The following is a 24364-nucleotide window of genomic DNA, read 5'->3' on the forward strand; positions in this document are numbered from 1 at the left end:
ATTTAAATACTATTTCATTTGTTTGAGTTTTAACTCCTTCCTTTGAAACATTAAATTCTGGAACTGAAGTGGGCATTTTCTCTTAAGTGAAATATACATACCTCAGCTAAAATATTCACAGTTCAGCTAACTATCAGTAAATAGTTGATGCCACCCATACCACAATAGCTGAAGAATTTTTGGATGAACTAAGAGGAAAAACAGATTTGTAATAAGATTTAATTTTAGAGCCTGATCTAGCCACACCACTTTCTTTTTCACTTTATTTCATCTATGAAATAAAGATAGCAATACCTAGAATTATTTGGAAGTAAAATACTATAGGACAGCCTTTAGAAAATTATGAAATTCTTAAATGTTATTAATGGCATAATTATATATTATAATCTGTTTTCTCAACTTAAAAAACATCTTTTGAAATAAGTTTTCATTTTTTATTCTCTATTTTTAATTTTTTTTTAATGTTTATTTTTGACAGAGAGAGAGAGAGAAAGAGAGAGAGAGAGAGAGAGAGATGGAGTGTGAGCAGGGGAGGGGCAGAGAGAGAGGGAGACACAGAATCCAAAGCAGGCTTCAGGCTCTGAGCTGTCAGCATAGAGCCCGACATGGGGCTCCAACCCACAAACTATGAGATCATGATCTGAGCCAAAGTCGGAGGCTTAATCTAATCAGCCACCCAGGCACCCCATATGCTCTTCTTTTTTAAATCTTAATTTTCCCCTCTGCATATTAGGCAAAAGCCAAAGTGAAGAGATTTTCAAAGGGAAATCTTACAGCCAATTTTGATGTCTGTCTTAACTGGATATTTTTGGTTATGATGCTAATCTATATTGATATTTATTGGATAACTTCCTAGTGTACAATTGATCTTATTTTATTTTATTTAAATACATTTAGAAAAAACATAAAATAGTGTCTAAAGAAATATGTAAAGTATTTTTTTTTCATGATCAAAAATCATACAGGATTTTAAGCTCCTTAAAGAAAAGGAATGTTTCCTATATTGTCTCCTTCACACCTCATTTTACTCTGGTTCATATTGCATTGTACATAAAAGATGCTCACTAAAAACTGATCTGACTTTTTGAATCCATTTACCAAATAAATTTTATTCCAAGCATGAGCCATGAAAGAAAAATTTAGGAAGTATTATTTAATTAAAATTTAAAATTTCTGCTCTACATAAAGCACTATTAAGAGAATGAAAAACAAGCCTGACTGAGAGAAAATATTTGTAAAACATATATCTGATAAAGGATTTGCATCCAAATATATAAAAAATTCTAAAAACTCAGTAATAAGAAACAGACACCTAGATTAAAAAGTCAGCAAAAGATCTGAACAAATACCTCACTAAAAAGATAAACAGATGGCAATATAATATGAAAAGATGCTCAACATTATATGTCATTAGGGGAATTGCAAATTAAAACAATGAGATACCACTACACATTTATTAAAATGACAAAAGCCAACGTTAAAAAAGAAAAAAATTTGTAAGGGGCGGCTGGGTGTCTTTAGTCGGGTAAGCGGCAGACTTCGGCTCAGGTCATGATCTCGCGGTCCGTGAGTTTGAGCCCCGCGTTGGGCTCTGTGCTGACAGCTCAGAGCCTGGAGCCTGTTTCAGATTCTGTGTCTCCCTCTTTCTGACCCTCCCCCATTCATGCTCTGTCTCTCTCTGTCTCAAAAATTAATAAACGTTAAAAAAAAAAAATAAAATAAAATAAAATAAAATAAAATAAAATGACAAAAGCCAAAACAATGACAACACCAAATGCTGGGAAATATGTGGAACAACGGGAACTCTAATTCATTGCTGGTGGGAATGCAAAATGATACAGTCTCTCTGGATGACAGTTTAGTGACTCATTACAGTACTAAACATATGTACCATACCATCCAATCAGTGTACTTCTCGGTATTTTCTCAAATGAGTTGAAAACTAATGTCTACATAAAAACCTGAACATGAATTTTAAAGCGGCTTTATTCAAAATTGCCAAAATTTGGAAGTAATCAAGATGCTTTTTAAGGTCAATGAATAAACCATGGTACATCCAGATGATGGAATATGTTAAACAACAAAAATACAACAGAGTACATTTAAAGATGAAATTTGCTTTGCTCAACAATTTATGAAGTGGGCAGCATCCCATGTAGCAATAGAAAGAGCTCCATCAAGCTGTGAGAAAGGAAAGGTTTTTAAGGATGAAAAGGGGATAGTATAAGGAAATTATTAGCAAAGGATGCATAATGAGGAGGATGGCCTCATGAGTGCTGACCAGGTAATTCCAGGTTGACTGGTTAAAGATTACGTTCCTGGGAGAGGCTGAAGCTGCAGTTTGGTTAGGTGTTAAGTCTTGGTTTGCTAACATAGGGTTTAACACAAGATTTCATTTGGGCCCTGCTGTCTCCTTTTTAATAAATATTATTTAGCAATAAAAACAATGAGCTATTAAGCCACAAAAATACCTATAGAGGAATCTTTAATGTATATTGTTGAGAGAGAGAAGTCAAACCAATTGCTAAATACTGCATAATTCCAACTAAATGATATCCTAGAAAGGGCAAAACTACAGTGACAGTAAAAAGAATAGTAGTGGTTGCCAGAAGGAGGGGGAAAGAATGACTAAGTGGAGTGCAGGGAATTTTTAGGGCAGTGAAAGAAACTATTCTTTTTTTATTACTTTATTTATTTATCTATCTATTTATTTATTTATTTATTTATTTATAAATATAATTTCTTGTCAAATTGGCTAACATGGAGTATATATAGTGCACTCTTGTTTTAGGGGTAAATTCCCATGATTCATCGCTTATGTATAACACCCAGCACTCATCTCAACAAGTGCCCTCCTCAATGCCCATCACCCATTTTCCAATCTCCCCTGCCCAAACCCCCCACCCCTGTCAGCCCTCAGTTTGTTCTCTGTATTTAAGAGTCTCTTATGGTTTGGCTCCCTCCCTCTCTGTTTGTAACTACTTTTTCCCCTTCCCTTCTCCCATGGTCTTCTGTTAAGTTTCTCAAGTTCCACATATGAGTGAAAACATATGATATCTGTTTTTCTGTGCCTGAATTATTTCACTTAGCATAATAACCTCCAGTTCCATCCACGTTGCTGCAAATGGCAGAATTCATTCTTTCTCATTGCCAAATAGTATTCCATTGTATATATAAACCACACCTTCTTTATCCATTCATCAGTTGACGGACATTTAGGCCCATTCCATAATTTGGCTATTGTTGAAGGCATTGCTATAAACATTGGGGTACAAGTGCCCCTATGAATTAGCACTCTGTATCCTTTGGATAAATTCCTAGTAGTGCAATTGCTAGGTTGTAGGGTAATTCTATATTTAATTTTTTGAGGAACCTCCACACTGTTTTCCAGAGTGGCTGCACCAGTTTGCATTCCCACCAACAGTGCAAGAGGGTTCCCATTTTACCACATCCTCACCAGCATCTGTTGTTTCCTGAGTTGTTCATTTTAGCCACTGTGACTGGTGTGAGGTGGTATCTCAGTGTGGTTTTGACTCGTATTTCCCTGATGATGAGTGACATTGAGCATCTTTTCATGTGTTTGTTGGCCATCTGGATGTCTTCTTTGGAAAAGTATCTATTCATGTCTTCTGCCCATTTCTTCACTGGATTATTTGTTTTTCAGATGTTGAGTTCGGTAAGTTCTTTATAGATTTTGGACACTAACCCTTTATCTGATATGAAACTTTTCTACATGAAACCATAATGGTGGTAACATGACGTTCTATATTTGTCAAAACCCATTGAATTTAGCACACAAGGAGCAAATGTTCATGTAAACTACGGATTTTAGTTAGCAATAATGTGTCAATATTCACTCATCAGTTGTAATAAATGGGGGATCTGTGCAGGGGTATGTGGAAGAGGGGATAGATGGGAACTCTGTACTTGCTAAGTGCTTCTGTAAACCTGAAACTGCTCTAAAAAAAGAATGTGAATCCTAAGCCAAGAGGACCCTAAGGAGACAATTAAATGCAATGTGGGAACGTGATGGGATACTGAAATAGAAAAAAAGAAGTTAGGAGGATGCCTGGGTGGCTCAGTCGGTTAAGCCTTGGACTCTTGATTTCAGCTCAAGTCAAATCTCCCTGTTGTGAGATGGAGCCCCGTTGGGCTCTGTGGTGGGCATGGAGGCTACTTAAGATTCTCTTTCTCCCTCTCCCTCAGCCTCTCCCCAGCTCACACTTGCGCATGTGTGCATGCTTGTGCCTGTGTGCATGCACAAGCTCTTTCTCTCACTCTCAGAAAGAAAGAAAGAAAGAAAGAAAGAAAGAAAGAAAGAAAGAAAAATTAGAAAAGAAAAAAAATTAGGGAAAACTGAGAAAATGCAAATAAAGTATGGACTTTGGTTAATAACAATGTATCAATATTGGTTAATTGATTGTAACAAATGTACCACGGTAATGTAAGATACAATAGTATTGGTATGTGGAAACTCTCTGCACTATCTGCAATTTTCTGCAAATCTAAAAATATTCTAAATTAAAAAAAGGTTAGTGAACAAAAATATTTATTTATCATATGCTGTAAGTCAGGAGCAATGCTGGAAATATAGAAAGGTACATAGTAGAACTTAAACATAAATTTATTGAAAGTATATGTTTAAATAAAAGTATATTTATATATTATTAAATTTTTACATTTTAAAGAGCAGTGTAGAAGACTAAACAATCCATCTGTGGAATGTGTATGTCATTAGAGCAAAATGAAAATATTTTGGATTTTAATGTAAGCACACTATTTGTTAAATGCAAATGTTCCATTTAATTGTTATGCTCGATGTCTTGGTTTCATTTATATTAAAATTTACATAATTAGCAAGTTTTTCATAATATCTGCTGTGACAAAACTATATATCATTTAGGTTCACCTCTCTCCTGTGGTTAGAGATATGCAATTGCCTGCAAATGCAAGTAACAACTGACATCCCCAGGAATTTCAGTTTAGCAGCTAGTTTCCTCTGAATATACATTTTCTTTTATCTCATGCTAGGTGCACTTATTCCCTAAGATACTGAGTTGTCTTTGCTTCACTTTCTGTAATAAAATAGTTAAGATCAGTTTTTCTTGGCTCAATTAATATGACATGTGTTCTCTGAACTCCGTAACTCATTGGTCATGCAAAAGACGAATCTTGCTCCTGCAGCCGTATTGATCCACGTGGCCCTTTTGGTTAGGAGTAAAGCCTCTTTAATTACTTTGGCTGACTTTCATTTTTTACAAAGTCTTAGGCACATTAGCTATCATACTGTAGTGTTCTCATTTGTCTTAAATTTAGATGCACCTTGGTCTCCTGAGATTGATTGACTGTCTGTATTTTTGGGAAGCCACCGCCTACCCCAGCCTACACTAACTCTGTTTAGCTTAGAAATCTGAAGGAGCTATCTCTCATCTTATCCCAGGGCTTGATAACCTCTTCCTTTTCCTTCACCAGAGGTGTTTTGACCTTTAATTAAAAGGAAAATTTGTTGTCTTCCTTTCAGAAGACAGCAAATAATGAACTCATTAAAATGAGGTTAGTGTTCAGGCCTTAGAGCAATAAGAGTTGAAGTCTCATTAGCAGCTAACAATGCAGAACACAGCACATAAATAAACCTAATATGGCACAGCCAAATGCCTCTGTGCATTAAATTTGAGCAGAATCAAATGTTTACCGTCAATGATGTCTAGGGCATGAAGTTTTAATGCACTTAATAAAGGAAAGCAAATTGCTTCCTATTAGCCATGAAATGTTACCACAGAAAATGCCCCCAAAAATGTATTATGTAAATGTGGGATATGTTAGTAATTAACAAGGATATGTAGAAAAATATCTGCCTTGCTTAATAGATGCAGCAATTAAGAAGAATAAAGATGACTCAAAATCTCTAAAGGTAATTCTAGAGATTAATGTAAAATAATGCAGAATGTGAGAATAAGATTTTTTTAAGAGACTTTATTTCATATGTGACCCAAGGTGAGAGATATTTGCAATGTCAAACGAAAGAGTCAGTTAATAAAATGAAACTTCCCTGTAGCTGATTAAATATCTTCTGGGAAAGACATTCCTTAAGAACTTATTTTAAAGAGCTACCGTATTTCATCTACAGAAGCAGGAAGACTTTGTTTCAACAAATTGTAATACTTTGTAAGTTGTTTTATAATGATAAATGATCCATAGTTAGTAAAATAATAATTAGGAGTTTTATTTCAACAGTTCAGTGAACGAGCAGAAAGTATAAATTCTTTATAACATCTAATACCCATACATCAATATTTACATAAAAGTAGAAAGATTGGTAATGATATGCTCTTTATTCTTCACATTTCAGATTTTTTAAATAGGGCTATATATTTGTGTCAATATTACATTTCCTCTGCATTTAACACATATGTAAACTACTTCTTAAATTAAAAATTGTGAGAGGGGTATTTTCACCTGATAATTTGTCCCATCATTTTTTGTCTCTAAAACATTTGAAAAAGCTTCCTTTCATTACACACTTCTTGAGTTCTTATGAAAACACAGCAACAAAAAACGCTCTTTGGGCCAAAAATTTTGGTTGATCAGGGACACTCACGCTACATAGATGAAGCCGACTCACTCTGGGGGCTGAAAGATACTGGGTAAATGATACTCTGTGGATTTTGAGGAGAAATTTCACTCCTGGAGAGTAAACGTAGCTGCTAATTTCCAGTGTTCATCTACTAGCCCAAATCTGAACAGATCCAAGAATCATACCCCACATCCAATTCTTTCACAACTTGCATTCAATTCATCATTTGACATTTACAGTCCCAGAACCTTTATCGTCACACTATATCCCAAATCTGACCACTTTCCTCCTATTTCACCACCCACTAGAAGATACTCCTTTCTCATTTGGGGTACTTGTTTCTCTTCTAAACGCTTCCTCTTCCATCCTTGTCTTCCCTTTACCTGTTCAACTCTTCATGCACTGGCCAACAATTCAAAGTGTGATGAACATTATATCTCTGCTCAGACCTCCCTGGTGGCTTCCCAGTACACTCATCTTATTGTACCATGATATTAATTTATTTGTTTATTGCCCGTCTCATTGACGGGAAGATATGCTCCTAAACAAAGTCCTTTGTTTTGTTCAAAGCTAAATCTCTAGTACCTAGAAACAGCTGAAATACATTAGCTATTCAAACATTTCTTGAATAAGTAAATAAAGTAATATATTACATTTATTTGAGAATCTTTCTTAAAATTACAGTAAAATTCCCTTATAAAAAATATGTGAAATGTGGAAAAGGGCAGTCACTCTAAAGGATACCATTTACATAGAAAATATTTTGACTATCGCCTTCTTTCATTGGGAAATGAGAACTGTGCTGGAAAATGTTACCATTAATACGTTTTTATTTTGTTGTTCTCTTTCATGGGTATCTCACTAGTTTGCCTTCAACTACAGGAAAGCAGAGTTGGTAGACTATCAGATGATGTCAAGCCTGTTTTGTTATGAATGTGAATTATAATTAGGCTTTAAATAGGATTGAGCTTGAGGAGGTGACAACAAAATCTCACAGGAGCTTTTTATTTTTGAAACCCGTAGTCTTTGTCAGAGGGAGAGATTTGCTAGAAAATGATTTGTCTACCAAATACAGGAAAATCCCACCTTAAAATATTATATATACCATAAATTGTGGTATATTTTGGTTATGATTTCCATAACCAAATCATGGTTCTATGCAGGTAATGACATATGTTTTCATATTTATAATAAAACCTAAAAATAAACATATCTTTACCTTCCTAGCAGTATAATGAGAAGATTCTATTACATGTGAGCTTAAACAATAAATACTTTAATGCTACAACTGTATATACATTTTTGCATGAGTTGATATTTAGACTTTGGAAATGATTTTTGTGATATGCATTTAAATATATATGTATCTGAATGTGTTTTTGCAAAATGTTCAAATATGTATCATATGAAAAATTTCCAAAAATTTATAAAATTGATCATGAAAATTTTAAATAATGCAGATTTATTCAGATGTAGTAAAATAACATGAAAATAAAACACAGAAACATTTTCACATGCAGACTATAAATCTCTAACATATTTATATAATTTTATTTACATAAATATACTTATTTATATATATATATATATATATATATATATAACTTTTAAATGTGCAAAATATATTAGCAAGGGCTTGGGCTTAGGAGACTGCTTGGAAGATAGAAGTGGTTCAATAAAGTCTTGCTGAAGTTTAGTTCTTTATGGAGACAAAGTTTTTGGTATTTACTTAGAGTGAATATGGTCACTACAGGTGGTTGCAACTACAGTTTTCTCATTTTACCTGTTAAATAAACTCATATTTGTTAAATACTGAATTTTTGTAGTTACAGTGGCTAAATTAAAGATGAATTATCAGTATATTTTCAATGCTATTATCAGTAATAAACTTTTTACTTGTTTTCTAAGTCATCTAGGGGATATTCTTGATCTTTTAATTTGACACTCCTATCCTTAAATCCAAATATATCAATATTCTAATCGAAAGATAATTAATGAGTCTAAGTAGAGGCATCTGGGTGGCTCAGTTGGTTAAGCATCCAACTTTGGCTCAGGTCATGGTGTCACGGTTTGTGAGTTCCAGCCTCACATCAGGCTCTGTGCTAACAGCTCAGAGCCAGGACCTTGCCTCAGATTCTGGGTCTTCCTCTCTCCTCCTCATCCACTCATGCTCTGTCTCTCTCTCTCTCTCTCAAAAATAAATAACATTAAAAAATTTTTTTGAAGAGTCTAGGCAATTAAGTTATTATGTACCATATTAACAGACACTGATAATGATGATTTTGCTATTACATGTAGCCTGTTTATTCACCTATTACCCCAAATATGCATTTAAAAACCAGATATCCTTTTTATTCAGAAAGAAGACATATATTCATTGTGGGACATGAAACATGTATTTATCAGCATGTCATCTATCCTATATGTGTTCTCCAATATATCAATACCCAACAAGATCAATGACTCATCTTTGTTCAAATCACTTACAGATTCAATCAGTCAATTGAATCATTACTGCACACAACTGTTTTCACCATTATCAGCTTTTCTTAGTTACTATTGCTTGCTCTGTCCTGATGGTAACTGCAGTTTGACAGAATTCAATCTATGAATATACCAAATAAAAGTAAAGCAAAGCTTTCATTCTTTTAAATTTATTAACAGAAAGACAGTAGTAAAGTTAAAATGGATGGTTTATAACTTCAAGCATAGTATAAATGAGATATCTGTCATGAAAGGAGAAGTTTGTCCATTGGAAAGGTCATACAGACTTTAACCTGATATTCATTTACATTTAGGGTAAAGAGAAATTATGAATGAAACTACACAGAAGAAGGAAAGAAACTATACCTTCTTTTACCTTTTTAGGTAAAAACCTGCATACATCCCCAGATACTGTCAGTAATATATCCCCTACTCCTACGAGACAGGAATGATGGAAATTGACATTTTCTTTCTTTTTAATGTTGAATGGCTGTAGAGATAAAATTTGAAATTAAAATCCTGAATTTTATCTGCAGAATTCCCTTTCTCTGGTTTCAGGCCTTTTTTAGGAGAATTATTATAGGACCAACATGGCTGCCATGGCTATGGCAAGAATCTCTTAAGTCTGTCTCCAAGACCCTAAAAATCTGACACAGAGCTCAGGTGTATGCAAAGTGCACTGGTAAAAGTAAGGGGAATTCTATAAAACTGGGAATAGAAAGTATACTTTTGTGTGCTCAAGAAACATTGTGGAATCGTTCCAACACAATATTTAATCAAATAATGATACAATATAGCTAATAAGTGAATATCTTAACAATGAAGAGATTCCTAACCAGTATATGAGCAGGGACTATTTCTAGAGATAAAGTTAGAAAAGTCAATTACAACGCCAGCCAACAATTATTGAGTAGCTGTGTTGTACGAATATTGCTGTAAGCCCACCCTGGATGCATACTGAGTAGGAGAGAGGATAGGGAATGAGAAATGGAGATTATAGCCACCAGCAAAGGCAGAAGCAGGTGTCCTAAGAAACAGTGCTAATACTTGACCTTGATTAAAGAGATAGTTGCTTTGGAGGCTTTCATGTTTTAAGGCCTAAAAAATAAAATGATAATTATGCTGAGAGATTTTTTAAATCTTTAAGTAAAAAGTATTTTTGTTAATGAAACAATTTAATAGTTGCCTTTAATAATTTCTCAACAAGAATAAGATGCTCCAAGAAGTACTATCATGTTTATCAAAAGTGTAAATTCTATTTCTAAATACTTTGCACATTTCTGTAATATTAAGGAATTGCTATTGATCAGAACTTCTTTAGGGATATCCTGCAGTAATGGAAGAATCCTCCTTTCTTTAGGTGGCTTACAAAGAGCTAAGTTATTACATGATTGAATGCACACAGAATCACATTTTATATAAAATCACAACTATTATATTCTGCAACTTGCATTGGATACTAAATAGGAAACTATAGCATGACTCCAGGAGACACTTCTACTTCCTAGGAATCAGCTATCCACTTAATGCTTTTTCCTAAAACCGTATGTAGCACATTTAAGCAAGTGGGAGTATGAGTTGCTAGCTAATAGTTCAGAGGAAAAACTATGGTAAGCCATATACAAAATTATTCCTACTAGAGAGTGTGGTATGTTAATGTGAATTAAGAACCTCTCAAGAGGCACCTGGGTGGCTCAGTCAGTTAAGTGTCTGACTCTTGATTTTGACTCAAGTCATGGTCTCATTGTTCATGAGGTCAGATTGGCCCCCTCATAGGGTTCTGTGCTGATAGTGCAGAGCCTACTTGGGATTCCCTCTGTTCCTCTCTCTGCCTCTCCCCTGCTTGCTTGCACTCTTTTGCTCTCTCTCACAAAATAAACAAATAAACTTTAAAAAAAGAACCTCTCAAAAGGAGTATAATATACAGTGTTTCTAAACATTTTGAACATGGAATTATTTTTTCATAGAATTGTTAAATTTCACAGACCTAGTGACCCCACAGATCATGGTTTGGAAAAAAATCCTCTGTAATCAACAACTCTGTTTTACTCGTTAATTCCTCTTCTACAGTAAAATCATCCATGATGACTTGGTATTGAAGGCAGCCCAAACTTCCACACTCCACAGACTCCAAAGCCAGCTCTGAGAGGAATGATTCTGTGTCTGTTTTAGAGCTTCCATAGCAGTACAAAGCATTTCTATCAAGTTGGCTCCCCAACATGGGAATCAGGATTATGAAAGTGATTCAGGTTACATTTTAAAGTTCCAACCTAAAATACATAAATAAAGAAATGAAGTCGCAGCCTGACACAATGAGAATTTGCACCAATTCAGTGCAGATCCTTACTGAGAATTGTTGGAAATATTTTGCATCATAAACTACTTTCCACCCACCCTTACCCAATAAAGGTTTGTTTTTGTCAGTTTGCTTGTGTTGTGTGTTCATGTGTATGCTTCTCTCAGCTATCTAATTCCTGATAATTCCTGAAGCCATCTTTTAGTCCCTGAGTTTACAATGACCAGTTTCATTCCACATCCCCAAAGAAGTCCTACCTAAGGTAGGTAGTATCTCACTATTACTCTATCATGTACTTGAATACTTTGGCTTCAGGAAAATAAGACAGTCATTTTTGTCATTATGTCATAAAAGGCTTTAAAGGGAATAGTTATGTTACCCAAACCATGAACTCTGAAGTTATAATATATTTTTATCTTTTTATAACAAAAAATTTTGTAGGGCATGATGGAGACTTGGAGCAAAATTTGTAGGAAAAGTAAATTAAATAATATAATTGAAGGCCAAGTTTAGAGGAAATAACTTTTTTTTTAATATTTATTTTTGAGAGAGAGAGAGAGACAGAGACAGAGACAGAGACAGAGAGAGAGCATGAGTAGGGGAGGAGCAGAGAGAGAAGGGGGCACAGAATCCATAGCAGGCTCCGGGCTCTTGAGTTGTCAGCAAAGAGCCCTATGCAGGGCTTGAACCCATGAACCGTGAAGTCATGACCTGAGCCAAAGTTGGATGCTTAACTGACTGAGCTGCCCAGGTGCCTCCATAGAAACTAACTTTTAAAGGAGAATACCAGTGGTGCAAATAATATTACCTGAAGGATCTTATGGTTCATATTTGATTCAAATTTATTTGATTCAAAATTCCAATCAATTAGGTAGAACATGAAAAACCTGGAAACAGAACAGAACACACTCATAGTTTGAGATGATCTATACAGACTGAAAATGAGAATACAGTTGGAGAGAATTTGGGGCTGATAAGAACTGGGCAGTGTTTCACCTTGCTTATGGAAATTTTCTGATCCCAGGGCAAATGCAAGACTGCTAAGCAGAAAGCAGAAGCAGAAGTTCATCTCACATACTTTCAGAATTAACTGAAGTCAAAATGACTTCGAATTCTGTCAACAGAAAGCTGCCCAGACCACTTTATAGTAACAAAGTTTAGGGGACAAGAAAAATCCATCCATACCCACTGGGAGGAATTCAAAGTCACATGGAGTGATTTGCTGATGTAATCAAATGCAATTTACAACACTATAAATGCACTTCAAATTTAATGATTTATATAACCTTCATTGTGTTCTTTGATAATCAAGCAGAAAATGCAAACTCTTCACATACGTGACACGAGTTAATATTATTTTGCAAGGTCAAACCAATTTTCAAATTTTCTCTTCTCTTTGCCAGTACCTTTAATCGGCATCAGTGTTTCACCTTCCAGCATGCAAAAAGCACTCCTTATGCTATATAAGACTACTCCCCTTGCACATATATACATTCCTTGTGCAGTTGGTTCCTGAAGTTTACCCTCCAGTTTTGGATAACAAAGACTGAAAAGCAATGGTGCTGTATGACTTTAAGGTCTCTTTCCTGTTAGGGTTGATGCAGAGGTTTCAACAACATAGTCATCCTGTTGTGAGAAAGAATGTGTAGTATAGCAGTGCAAGTATTGATTTTTCCCTCAAAACCTTTCCCAATTCTCCCACATCTGAATGTCAGAAATCTGAAGCATTAATGAAATTACACTCCACGTCACTTCCCACACCAGTCCATCAACATTACACTACTTTCTTCTATTCCCAGTACCTCCAGGAAAAGCCATGCCTTTATTTATTTATTTATTTATTTATTTATTTATTTATTTATTTATCTATCTATCTATCTATCTATCTATCTATCTATCTATCCTTCCTGGAACTACTGCAAAAGTCTCCTAACTGATTTTCCTGTGTTTTGCTCCAGTTGTCCTACAATTCCTTCTCAGCAATGAGCCAGAAGATTCCATTTAAAATGTAAAATCATATCTTATGTGAGATGAAGTAAAGTGTGGTGTATTAAGATGCCGAGGTTTTTCCTGACACTGAGCCTTGTTCTCACCGTCCCGTTTGCCTGCAGCACACACTCCTCCAGAGCCCTGATTTGGGCATGGCTGGCCTCTCATTTTTCATGCCTCAACCAAATTGCCACTTTTTCAGAGAGGCTTCATAGATCATATTGCTTATCCTGTCGAAATTCAGGCACTCTGTGTTAGTTTCAGTAAAAGCATATACTATAATTATTTTTGTACCACTAATTACAGTTTGCAATTAAATAATTATTTGGTTGATCTGCCTTGTGTATCATGTTTGCCTAAACAGAACCCAATTTCTACGAGAACAACAAGCTTCTCAGTTTTGTTTGTCAGACATTTTCTAACTCCTTAACATTATGTAGCTTTTTTAGCCTCTCTGTGCCTTATATGCCTCAAAAATAGGGTTAATTAAGGGATCACAGGGAGATTTAAATTTTTTTAATGTTTGTGTATTTTGAGAGAGAGACAGAGACAGTGAGTGAACAGGGGTGGGGGGCAGGCAGAGAGAGAGGGAGACAAAATCTGAAGCAGGCTTCAGCCTCTGAGCTGTCAGCACAGAGCCTGAAGCGGGGCTGGAATCCAGCAATGTGAGATCATGACCTGAGCAGAAGTTGGCCACTCAACTGCCCCAGCCACCCAGGCAGTCCATGGGATCACAGGGTGTTTAAAGAGATAATCCAAATAGAGTGCTTCTCACAGGGCCTAACACATAGTAAAAGCTCCATTATTATTAGCATTCTTTCCTGTGTCTTTAGTAACTAGAAGAGTGCCTAAAACATAGCAGGGATTCAATTATTATTGTTTCAATGGATGGATGAATTAATAATGGCACAAGGAGGAAGAAGGTTGAGCTTTGGATCCCTGGTTTCCTGGATACTTAGGCAAGAGATGAGAGATGGGAGGACAACACTTAAGTGATGACTAGGAAGATGAGAGAGAAATTATTCTGAAATACCATAGTGTTTTTCTACTCAGCAAGTTGTTCTTCCATTTGAGTCTGATTTCAACAGAAGGATCCCCAAACCCCACACGTTTCTCCCCACAAATGGTCTCCACATTTCTTCAGTTTATAATTACAAACATTCATTCATTCTTCCTTAGTTAACTCTTCCATTCCATAATCACAGCCCAACTGTTCAATGTGAAATACCGTGGAAGATTTGGCGTATTGATGTAATAAAATTCTGTCAGTGTATAAATTATATCAGACAATTTCCTCTTTGAGTAGCAGTAAGCGATTTTAAAAATGAGACAGCAAAAGAGAGAGAGAGTAGGTTTCTGAAAGAATACAAATCGCTTCTAAGGGAAAGGAGATGAACAAGAAGAGAGGCAGAGCCTATCAAAGGCAAACTTCAAAAGCTTCATACTTTCACCCTGGGTCAGCCCTATTCATCTTCATTTGTACATTGACAAATAGTCTGCACAAAAGTGCATGGACTCCTGAGTCATTTCATCCTGGTTGGTCCCACAAACTTACTGTAGTGGGACCTGAAGTTATTAAGGTTGGACCAAGTGTTAAGGCAAACATGCTCAATTTGGGCCCTCTCCTAGTGTTATGTGCGTAGGCCACTTGAACTTTCCACAAAGCATTTTTTTCCACCTGGACCATAAGTATAGAGGTAACCTCTTCTGATCCCACATCAAGATCTTATAAGATAACTAAGATGACACTTTCATTTAATTATTGGATATATTAAAAAACTGTACAAGACAGTTAAAGGAACAAAAACTATCACCCTTTTGGGTTTGATTTGAAATTTTGGAAGTATAAGGCTAGATCAATATATGTAGATAGTCATATCTTATGTGCAGTTACGGAAAGGGTTAGCCTGAATATCAGAGTGTGTTAAGACATAAACAAAATACCCCCCAAAAAATAAATATTTTTAAAAATTTAAAAAGGAGGGGGGGGCGCCTGGGTGGCTCAGTCAGTTAAGCATCTGACTTTGACTCAGGTCTTGATCTCACCGTTCGTGAATTTGAGCCCCATGTTGGGCTCTGTGCTTATGGCTCAGATCTGGAGCCTGCTTCGGATTCTGTGTGTGTCTCTCTCTGCCCCTCCCCCATTCGTTCTCTGTCTCTCTCTCTCTCAAAAATAAATAAATATTTAAAAAAAATTTTTTTAAAAGGCATAAGCAACATACTTTGAAATTAGCATAAATATAAATAGTGCACTAACTTAATATTTCCCAAAGTTCCTTGATGGTTATAATCTCCAGCTTGAAGCTGTAAGAATCACTATTAAATTTACAGTTTCCTAGGTTCCATTTTATACTCCAATTCAGAATTTCCAGAACATGGGCCTGGAAAGTTACTTTACAAGCATTCTGGCAACTCATTTCATATGGGTAACCTGGAAACAATTGCTTGACCCTTTTTAGAAGCAACTAGGGTCTCTGATGAAATACACAAGCCTGGACCTTATCACATAAAACTAAATCAATAACTTTTCAAGTGGGAATCCAGAATTGACAATATTAGCAGTCTCTTTTAGAAAATTTTATGCACAATAAAGTTTGAAAACCATTGTTTTCTTTAACATTTTGCAGTAGGGCCAAGTCAGACTTGCTTTATTAAATACTGAGAACTTGTTATGATAACATTATGCAAATGTAAGTAATATCTATTAAAATAATGAATTGTTGCCTTTTCTTAAGTTGTATATATTTATTCTCTTTAATATCTAGTCAAGTTCCTTAGTAAATTCTTCCCAGATAATGCAAAGGAATATCTTAAAGCTGTATATATATAGATATATATATTTTTTAATGTTTATTTTTGAGAGAGAGAGAGAGAGAGAGAGAGAGAGAGAGAGAGCAGAGAGAGAGGGGGATAGAGGATACAAAACAGGCTCTGTACTGACAGCTCCAACTCAGGAACTGTGAGATCATGACCTGAGCTGAAGTCAGATACTCAGCCAACTGAGCCACCCAGGTGCCCCAAAACTGTTTATATTTCTTATGAGATAAACTATTAAAGAAAGTAGCAAGTTTATTGTCTAAACACTAAATATATTTCATTTTACATTTATGTTCAAAAGTTAGTGAAATTTCCTCACAAAATATTCAGATAAAAAAAGCTTATCTGTAGCTACATGTTGTTTCCTAAACTTTACAATTTGATTTTTATCTATAATTGACACATATTACTTCCACTTTATAAACAAGTTTTTCCAAAGTAAGTTTTTTTTAGTTTCATTATATTTCATTTATTCACAATTTTATATTTGTCTTTTCTTATCTAACATTTCTTCTGACACTTTACACTTCCTCTATTTCTATTCTTTACTTTTTCTATGTTTCTTCTTTAATTTTTGTGGTTTAACATTTTTTTCTTTTAAGCTTATTTATGATTTTTATTTTTAAAATTGGACTATTTTATTACTCATTATTATTTGTATCTCTCTTCCTTTACCATCAAAAGACCATGGAAATTTTCTTTCCCTGAATTTTGGAAGTTAAAGAACTTTTTTATACTGAAATAGTCAGTCATGGAATCTTTCAGCGTCTGCCTTTTTAATCTATTTGTTTTGTTTTACTTATAGAAATTGTAATTTTTACCCCACATTAATCAAAATTACATGTTGGGAGAGTATGACTAGACAATTCTATTTCTTTCAACAATAGAAGGGTCTGCCAAATTCTTCATAGAGTTATTAGTACCACTGGAAGAAAATCCATCTGTCCTCGCTTCTGTGAGCTTGTCTTACTAGGTAATCTATAATATAAGATTATAAAGTATCCATGATATAAATGTCCTGGTGAAATGTAGCATCCTATCCATATTGTTCTGATATCAGTTATTGTTCAGATATCAGTTAATGTTCTGATAATCAGGTATGGTCCATGAACCATGTTTATCATTTTACCATCAGAAATATGTTACTAATAAAAATAAAGGAAACTAATTCAATTGAATGCCTTCCACATTTACAAAAATATATCTAGCAATAGGGAATATGTAAAAATAAGTAAGGTTTGATTGACTTGAAGATGCTTATAGACTAGAAGAAGTGGGGTATAAAGTGATGTAGTAAAGAAGAAAATAATGTAAGTCTTAAGAAAAATAATTTAAGAACTTTGGTAGATACAAAAAGTAAAAGCTTTGAGGCATCAGGACAGGCTTCATACAGAAATGGCATTTAGGCAGAACTTTAAAGAATGGATGGGTTTGGGGAATGGGATCTGGAGCAGCTGGAGACTAAGCAAAAGGAACAGAGTAAGGAAAGGCACGGAGAAATATAGGAATGGGAATAGATCCAGAGGACAAGGTGATTTGGGGGAAACAACAATGCATGTAGCTTAATTGGAAAAGTGGAGGCGCCAACAATACCTAATAGGTGGGGAGAGAATGACACATTGAGTGCTCATTGACAGCATTTATTGAGTTTCTACTGTGTGCCAGGCATTTAGCTGTATACTTTCTACAACATAATCCCCAATAATAGTGTGAAACAGGTATTAAACATTATCCCATTTACAGATAAGGGAAAGAAAGCATTAGAGAACTGAAAGGACCAGCAAGGCTGAGCCATTAATTGAATGGCCTCCTTGACCCCAAGGGTGAAGTGCATTTACTGCCTCTGGGATGTTAGCTTGATTGCAGAATGTAAGGCAGATTAGAGGAAGATAAAACTGAAGGGTGGGAAGGTTAGCAGACTATAGTGTTTTAAAAGCCCAAGAAAAAGACAATGGAGGTGTTCCTAAAGTGGTGGCAAGTTGATTGAGGGAAAAATACATTGTTTGATGTTTATTGATTTGTTTTTGATTTATTTGATTTATTTTCCCCTAATAAAGCATTGAAAATGTGGGCCCACTCCATCAGTATAAATTAAAATCCCTTACTGGTCTATCATAACATGCTCTAGATTTCTTTGTAGAACTTATCATGAGTTGTAATTATACATTTTTCTGACTGTGTATTTAAATTCTCTCTCCCTCTCTAAGCATTAAAGTCCTAGGTTAAAGGGACTATTCTTGTTACACCCAATATATACACTAAATATATGTATGCACCTACAATAAATATGTAGTGATTTTAAGATACTGGAGAACTAAATGCAAAATAATGACTTCGAGAACCCAGAGGTAAGAATTGGAAGGGGATTGGAGTGGTAAGGAATACAGGGGAAAGGAGAGTGTTTAAAAAAAACTAATTGAAGTTATGGAAGCCCAGGGATTGTGCATTGAATAAAGTAAGAAACCCATAAAAAGAAACTTACTAAGATAAAGAGATGCATGATATTTTCAATTTAACACTGTATTCCACAGGATTTACCAATATGCTTGACTATATATTTCAAAAGACTTTATTTTTAACTCCAACCTCTTTTTAGTATTTAGGGTTTTTTTTTTCTTTCTGAGAACTTTTAAAAAATATATTACATATAACTGAGTCAAACTAAATAAGCCTATTTTTTTTCCTTTTTCTACTTAATTCATAATATTTAAATAAGATTGGCCAGTATTACACGCAATGTAACTGTAACCTAGGATAACCACTGATTATGTAGTTATTAACCTTTTAGTTCTTCTTTTATCTAATTAAGCTAATTTGCAGGAGAGTCCTCTTAATTCTGGAGGAGTAAATAGTTCCACAAATTTTGTAAGCAGATACTTATCCACTGTGACTAATACTCAAGAGAATTGTCTAAATTTCTGTTCACCTTAACATATTGATAGCAGTAACCAAAAATTGGTCTTACTAATATGTCTAGTTTGAAATGAATTTTTCATTTTCATCAGAACAAAGTAAGTCCCCTTTAAAAATCCATTTAAAAACAGGAAAAGCATTCTGAATCAATAAGCAAACTAAAAAGCCCAAGGATATGAGAGTTCTGAATTATGCTACATATGTTGGCATAGGAATAATAACAGTTTAAGGACTGGCAGAAAATTTACAGGACTAAGTCTGACTCTAAGATTACTATCAGTGTGTTCCTATCCTGTCTACAAATAAGAAATTAACATAGAATAATTCCAGATACAGAAGATAGGCACATTTTTCCACAGTTGGAAAAGTTTTCTTTATGGAATTGGCTATTTATTTTCTATCTGTCCTTGCCTGGTTCATATTTCAAGATTTGCAATGAATATAAATTATACATTTCTCTTTAGTTTATATGGTTGAGAACCCAAGCTTTTAACGTAATGATTATCCCTTATAAAATGATAGGGGAGGTAGCACACTTAAATAAATACTGAATTGCAACTCAAACAAATATTACCTTTCCATTCTTTACTAACAAATTAAAGACTTGTCTATATCCAAAAATTCTGAAAATTTTCTCCCAAGGAAAAAAAAGTGTAATAATCTGAAATCAAGAAATGACTCACATGGAAATGAAAAATGATTTCAGTGCTGTGTGTTTAGAGAATTGCCTCTCAGCAACTTATAATGTGCTTAGGGCTTAACTGCTTCATAATTTGGTAAACTTCAATAAAAATAATAATAGTGATTATAATACCTGAGATATGAATAGCATATAACAGTAGCCATCAAAAACCCAAAAAACAACAAAGCCCATACTATTTTGTTTCACTCATGCATACACATTTGAAAAAGAGGCATCCCAAAACTTCATATTTATTTTTCTAAAATCATGTTAATTTCTTATTTATTTCAGGCATTACTAGAGACTCAAAATTTACTGCGCACTCAGGTTGCAAATTTTACCTTCAACCTTGGATTTTCAGGGAAGTTTTACCACACAGGTAAGAAGGAGCTTTGTGTTCTCAGGAAGCTACATATAAATAGGAGAGAGGATTTTAAATGTTTCATAAGTAGGAGAAATAGAATATCTGGACTGATTATGGGAAAAACTTGGATGCATTATATGAGTAGCCAAATCCAAAATCAATGAGCTTGTTTACTTTGGCAAATACTGTTAGAATCAAGGGCAAAAGAGAAAGAGAACTGACTTTTTCAACTCAGTAAAAGAAACCAAGATCATTGTTTAAGTTGTGACTATGCATCTTGTCTCTCAGCGTGGTCCAAGTGGAAAGCATAGTGATGATGACGATGATGATGATGATGATGATGATGATGATGATGATGATGATAATGGTGATGATGATCATGATGATGGCAATAACACTCTAATAATAATAATAATGGACAGTGTTTTTAAAAAGTCAGATAGTCAAGGTGACAGACATTTTTGTACATATTATTTTCCTTTGGGAAACACCTGGTGATAAGAGAGGAATTTTGCAGCCTCAAAGAAAATCAATAGAGTCTAAGAGTCACCTTGCTTAATTTACCTTCCCTTGCAGGATTTTTCCCTAAAAATATTACAATAATTTGGCCCAACATGCATTAAAACCATCATAATAAGGCTTGTATTTCTTTCCATTTCTATCCAGCCACAGTTGCACTTCTGTTCAGTGTCAGCTTTTAACAAATTCTTAAAATGTGATTGGTGTTCATGCACTACTCTATGTTCTGATATTCCTCACCTCTCTACCCACCGTCATCTCCAGAATTTGACTTTTATTTTCTGAATATCAGCATTCTAATGTCTGGCACTAGTATGGACAAAGCTATGTTCATAGAGCATAGAAGTGACTATCTTGTAACAATGACAAAAATAGCACAAAATGGTGTGTTACAGTCTGTATTAGGGCAAATACATACTATCTGCTCCTATTTCTGCATTTGTGATTTTGCACTGTCGTTACTTCATAGTATATTAGTGAAAACATTCCATAGTATTCTCTATGCATGCATGTTATTGACATTAAAAATATCCTGTGCAAAGGTAGTCTTTAATGATCATAAATGCAGCTCATTTACCCAAAGAAGCTTTTTAATGTTTACCCAAAGAGGCTCAGCATGGTTTATTAGAATATTGAAGCAGCAATGTCTTATTGGCTTTTCTTTAATGCTTTTTCCCTCCCGCTTTGAAACATGTAAATCTGTTTAAAGTAATAGAAGGAAAATTAGTATTTAGACCAGTTGATAAATCAAATGATTGCATATTTTAAAAGGACATTTTGCAGGAAGAGATTTGGGTCATCATATCTGCACAGGCAAAGCAATTCCAGCTTACAATTTTGAAAATAGACATAGTTTTGTAAATCTTCTTCAAAAGCCCCCTCAAGAAATGAGTTCAGGCCTAAGAAGCTCTGACTCTGAAGTTATAAAGCAGATAACTCTAAAGGCTATATCTATTCACACAGGGGGAAAATTATGGGATTATTTGAAGTTCACACACAAACAATGCTATTTTGTCTTAAATAGCTAGATAGTACAAGTCAAGCCATTCTTTTGGTTGAAATATATCTGGATAACTGCCTCAGGTCTTTTATTTACTTTTCATATTCAGACCTATTAAACCTGGCAGACATTCACAGAGTTAATGTTGATAGCAGGTTATAACACTTCCCATTTCTTCTTTATGATCCTGAACATGTACACAGTACACATCCACTAGGAAATGAACAAGACACTAGTTAATATCACAGGGATAGTTGTTGGAGGAAGGTACAAAATATCATTTTAATTTTATCTTTTAAAAAGACCTTATTGACTCCTTATGTTGGTACTAACCTAACAAAAATAATGGAAGAAATTCTATTCTGTTATGTTGTGTTATGTAGTAGTACACTTTAGAGACCATACATTTAGGTTACACTTTATGAATGCATGTATATATACACACATGCATTCCTAAATCCCAGAGGTTTACTTTCCTTCACGTGAATATGAAACTTTCATTGATTGGCATCCATTGAATCATTGAAGAGCACCCATATTGTATTTCAAAAGTGCATCTTACTACGTTAAGTAGTTATTAATTTACCCAAAGATACCAAGGTTTCCTCTAGCATGGAATAACATGGTGATGCCCACTACAGGGAGGGCATACCTTTATCTTATCTAGTCACGTTCTTATATGGAGGCTTAACTGTATGGGAAAAAGTTTGCAAATCAGGGAAGTGCTTTCCTTATACTTGCACTCTGCTGTGATGTGTAACTATTAGAAGATGGCCTTGTCACAGTGATTGTCTCTGTTCTCTCCCAGGATGTTCTGATTTCCCAATGCATGAGGATGCTGATTGATGAGCCTCATTGTTTTGAAGACATTTAATCACATATGCCCAATGTAATAATGATAGATTCTTCATTTCTTACACTGCTTCACTTATTTGTATTTTCCATGTATTCTTTCCTGTTCAGTTTCTCTGTCCTTCACGTGCTAAAAACAATCTCACCCAAAAAGGACATATCGCTAAGCATTCCCTAACAGTCAGCCACTCACAGGTGCCAAATTGAAAGAGGAAGGACATACTGTTGATTAAAAGGGGAAAAAAAGTGTGGAGTTTGAAATAAAGAGTTTTAGTCTGGAAATATGTAAATCTTGATTGGAATTGCACAATGAAAGCTCGATTAAAGAATAAAGACATTACAACATTAAGATGCCTTCTAGGGATAAAGGGCTATAAGTATGATTTTTCGTAGGGCATAATTTCTAGTGACAATTGTCACTCTTTATAATTAATAATAAATTAATATGATTCAATCAATTACTCCATGGATATTTGTGAATTGTGTTAATATTTTTAATGAGAATTCATTTTACAAAAATATAGATCCTTTATATAAAACTATTACCTTTCAAACATGAAAGTAAAAAAAAAGGTATTACAATCATTCACTTTTGTTTGCTTTTAGTTTTTGATTTTTTGTATAAAGTATTGGTTCAAAGAGTAGGTATTAGCAACAGATTGCTTTTGTTCAAATCCAGACTTTGACATTTACTAGCTTTGTGAACATAAACAGGTTATTTAAACTTTCTTTGCCTCAGTTTCTGCATCTCCAAATGAGAATAATAATAATATCGCCCTCATCTAGAATATATTCTAAGTGCTATTTTTTATTACTATCACTTTAAAAAGTATTTTTATATAAGATCAAATTTTATCAAAGAATTAAACTGAATAATTCACATAGCTCTATTTTCTAATTATGAAATCATAGGTAACATGCATCCATGCACTCATTTATTCATTCATTTTATTTACTTATTTATTTGTATTTTTGTTTACCTTTAAAGAGAGTTTTAAAGTACTACAGTGTGGCAAACACAATCATTAACTGAAATAACACTGTTCTTATTCACATGTAGAAGTAGCATTCTTAGAAACAACTTTTATGTATGTGCCTTACATTCAGTGAAGCAATGCATTGTAAACATATATATACAATGAAATAGTAAACTCTCCTTATTTATAGATACAAGTAGCATTCTTAGAGATATATTTTCTACATGTGTCTTTTTGAAGGTTTTATAGGCAATGCAATATACTGAACACATTTTCTGAAATTAATTTTCTTAATTTTTAATTGAAGTATCACTGACATACGATATATTAGATTCAGGTGTACAACATAGTGATTTGAAAATTACATACATTACAATTTGTTCACCATGATAAGTGTGGTTTCCACAGTCACCAAAGTTATTACAATGTTATTGACTATATTCCCCATGCTATACTTTTTATCCCCGTAATTTATCTATTTTATAGCAGAGAGATTATACCTCTTAATCCCCTTCACCCTATTTCACCCACCTGCCACTCCTGTCCCTTCTGGCAACGGCTATTTTGTTCTCTCTGTATATGAATTTGTTTCTCCTTTTTGTCATTGTTGTTGATATTGTTGTTTGTTTTGTTTTTTAGATTTTACCTATAAGTGAAATTATATGATATTTATCTTTCTCTGACTTATTTCATTTAGCATGCTATCCATCCATGTTGTCCCAAATGGCTAAGATTTCATTATTTCTTTACAACTGAGTAACATTCCATTGTGTATATATACCACATCTTCTTTATCCATTCATCTATGGATAGACACTTCGATTTCTTCTGTATCTTGACTATTATAAATACTACTGCAGTAAACAAAGGTGTTCATATATCTTTTTTAATTAGTGG

General features: G+C 34.3%; 1 protein-coding gene across 8 annotated transcripts in view; it reads left to right on the forward strand.

Moving 5' to 3' along the window:
• Nucleotides 1–24364, forward strand: part of NDST4 (N-deacetylase and N-sulfotransferase 4) — a 379088-nt gene that overhangs the window by 218438 nt on the left and 136286 nt on the right. For all 8 annotated transcript variants that reach the window (XM_045055930.1, XM_045055929.1, XM_045055935.1 and 5 more), the window contains one exon: nt 20047–20134. In XM_045055930.1, coding sequence (XP_044911865.1) covers nt 20047–20134 — 88 coding nt within the window. The remainder of the gene's footprint in view (nt 1–20046; nt 20135–24364) is intronic.

Source organism: Felis catus, chromosome B1, assembly GCF_018350175.1.
Source record: "Felis catus isolate Fca126 chromosome B1, F.catus_Fca126_mat1.0, whole genome shotgun sequence".
NCBI lineage: Eukaryota > Metazoa > Chordata > Mammalia > Carnivora > Felidae > Felis > Felis catus.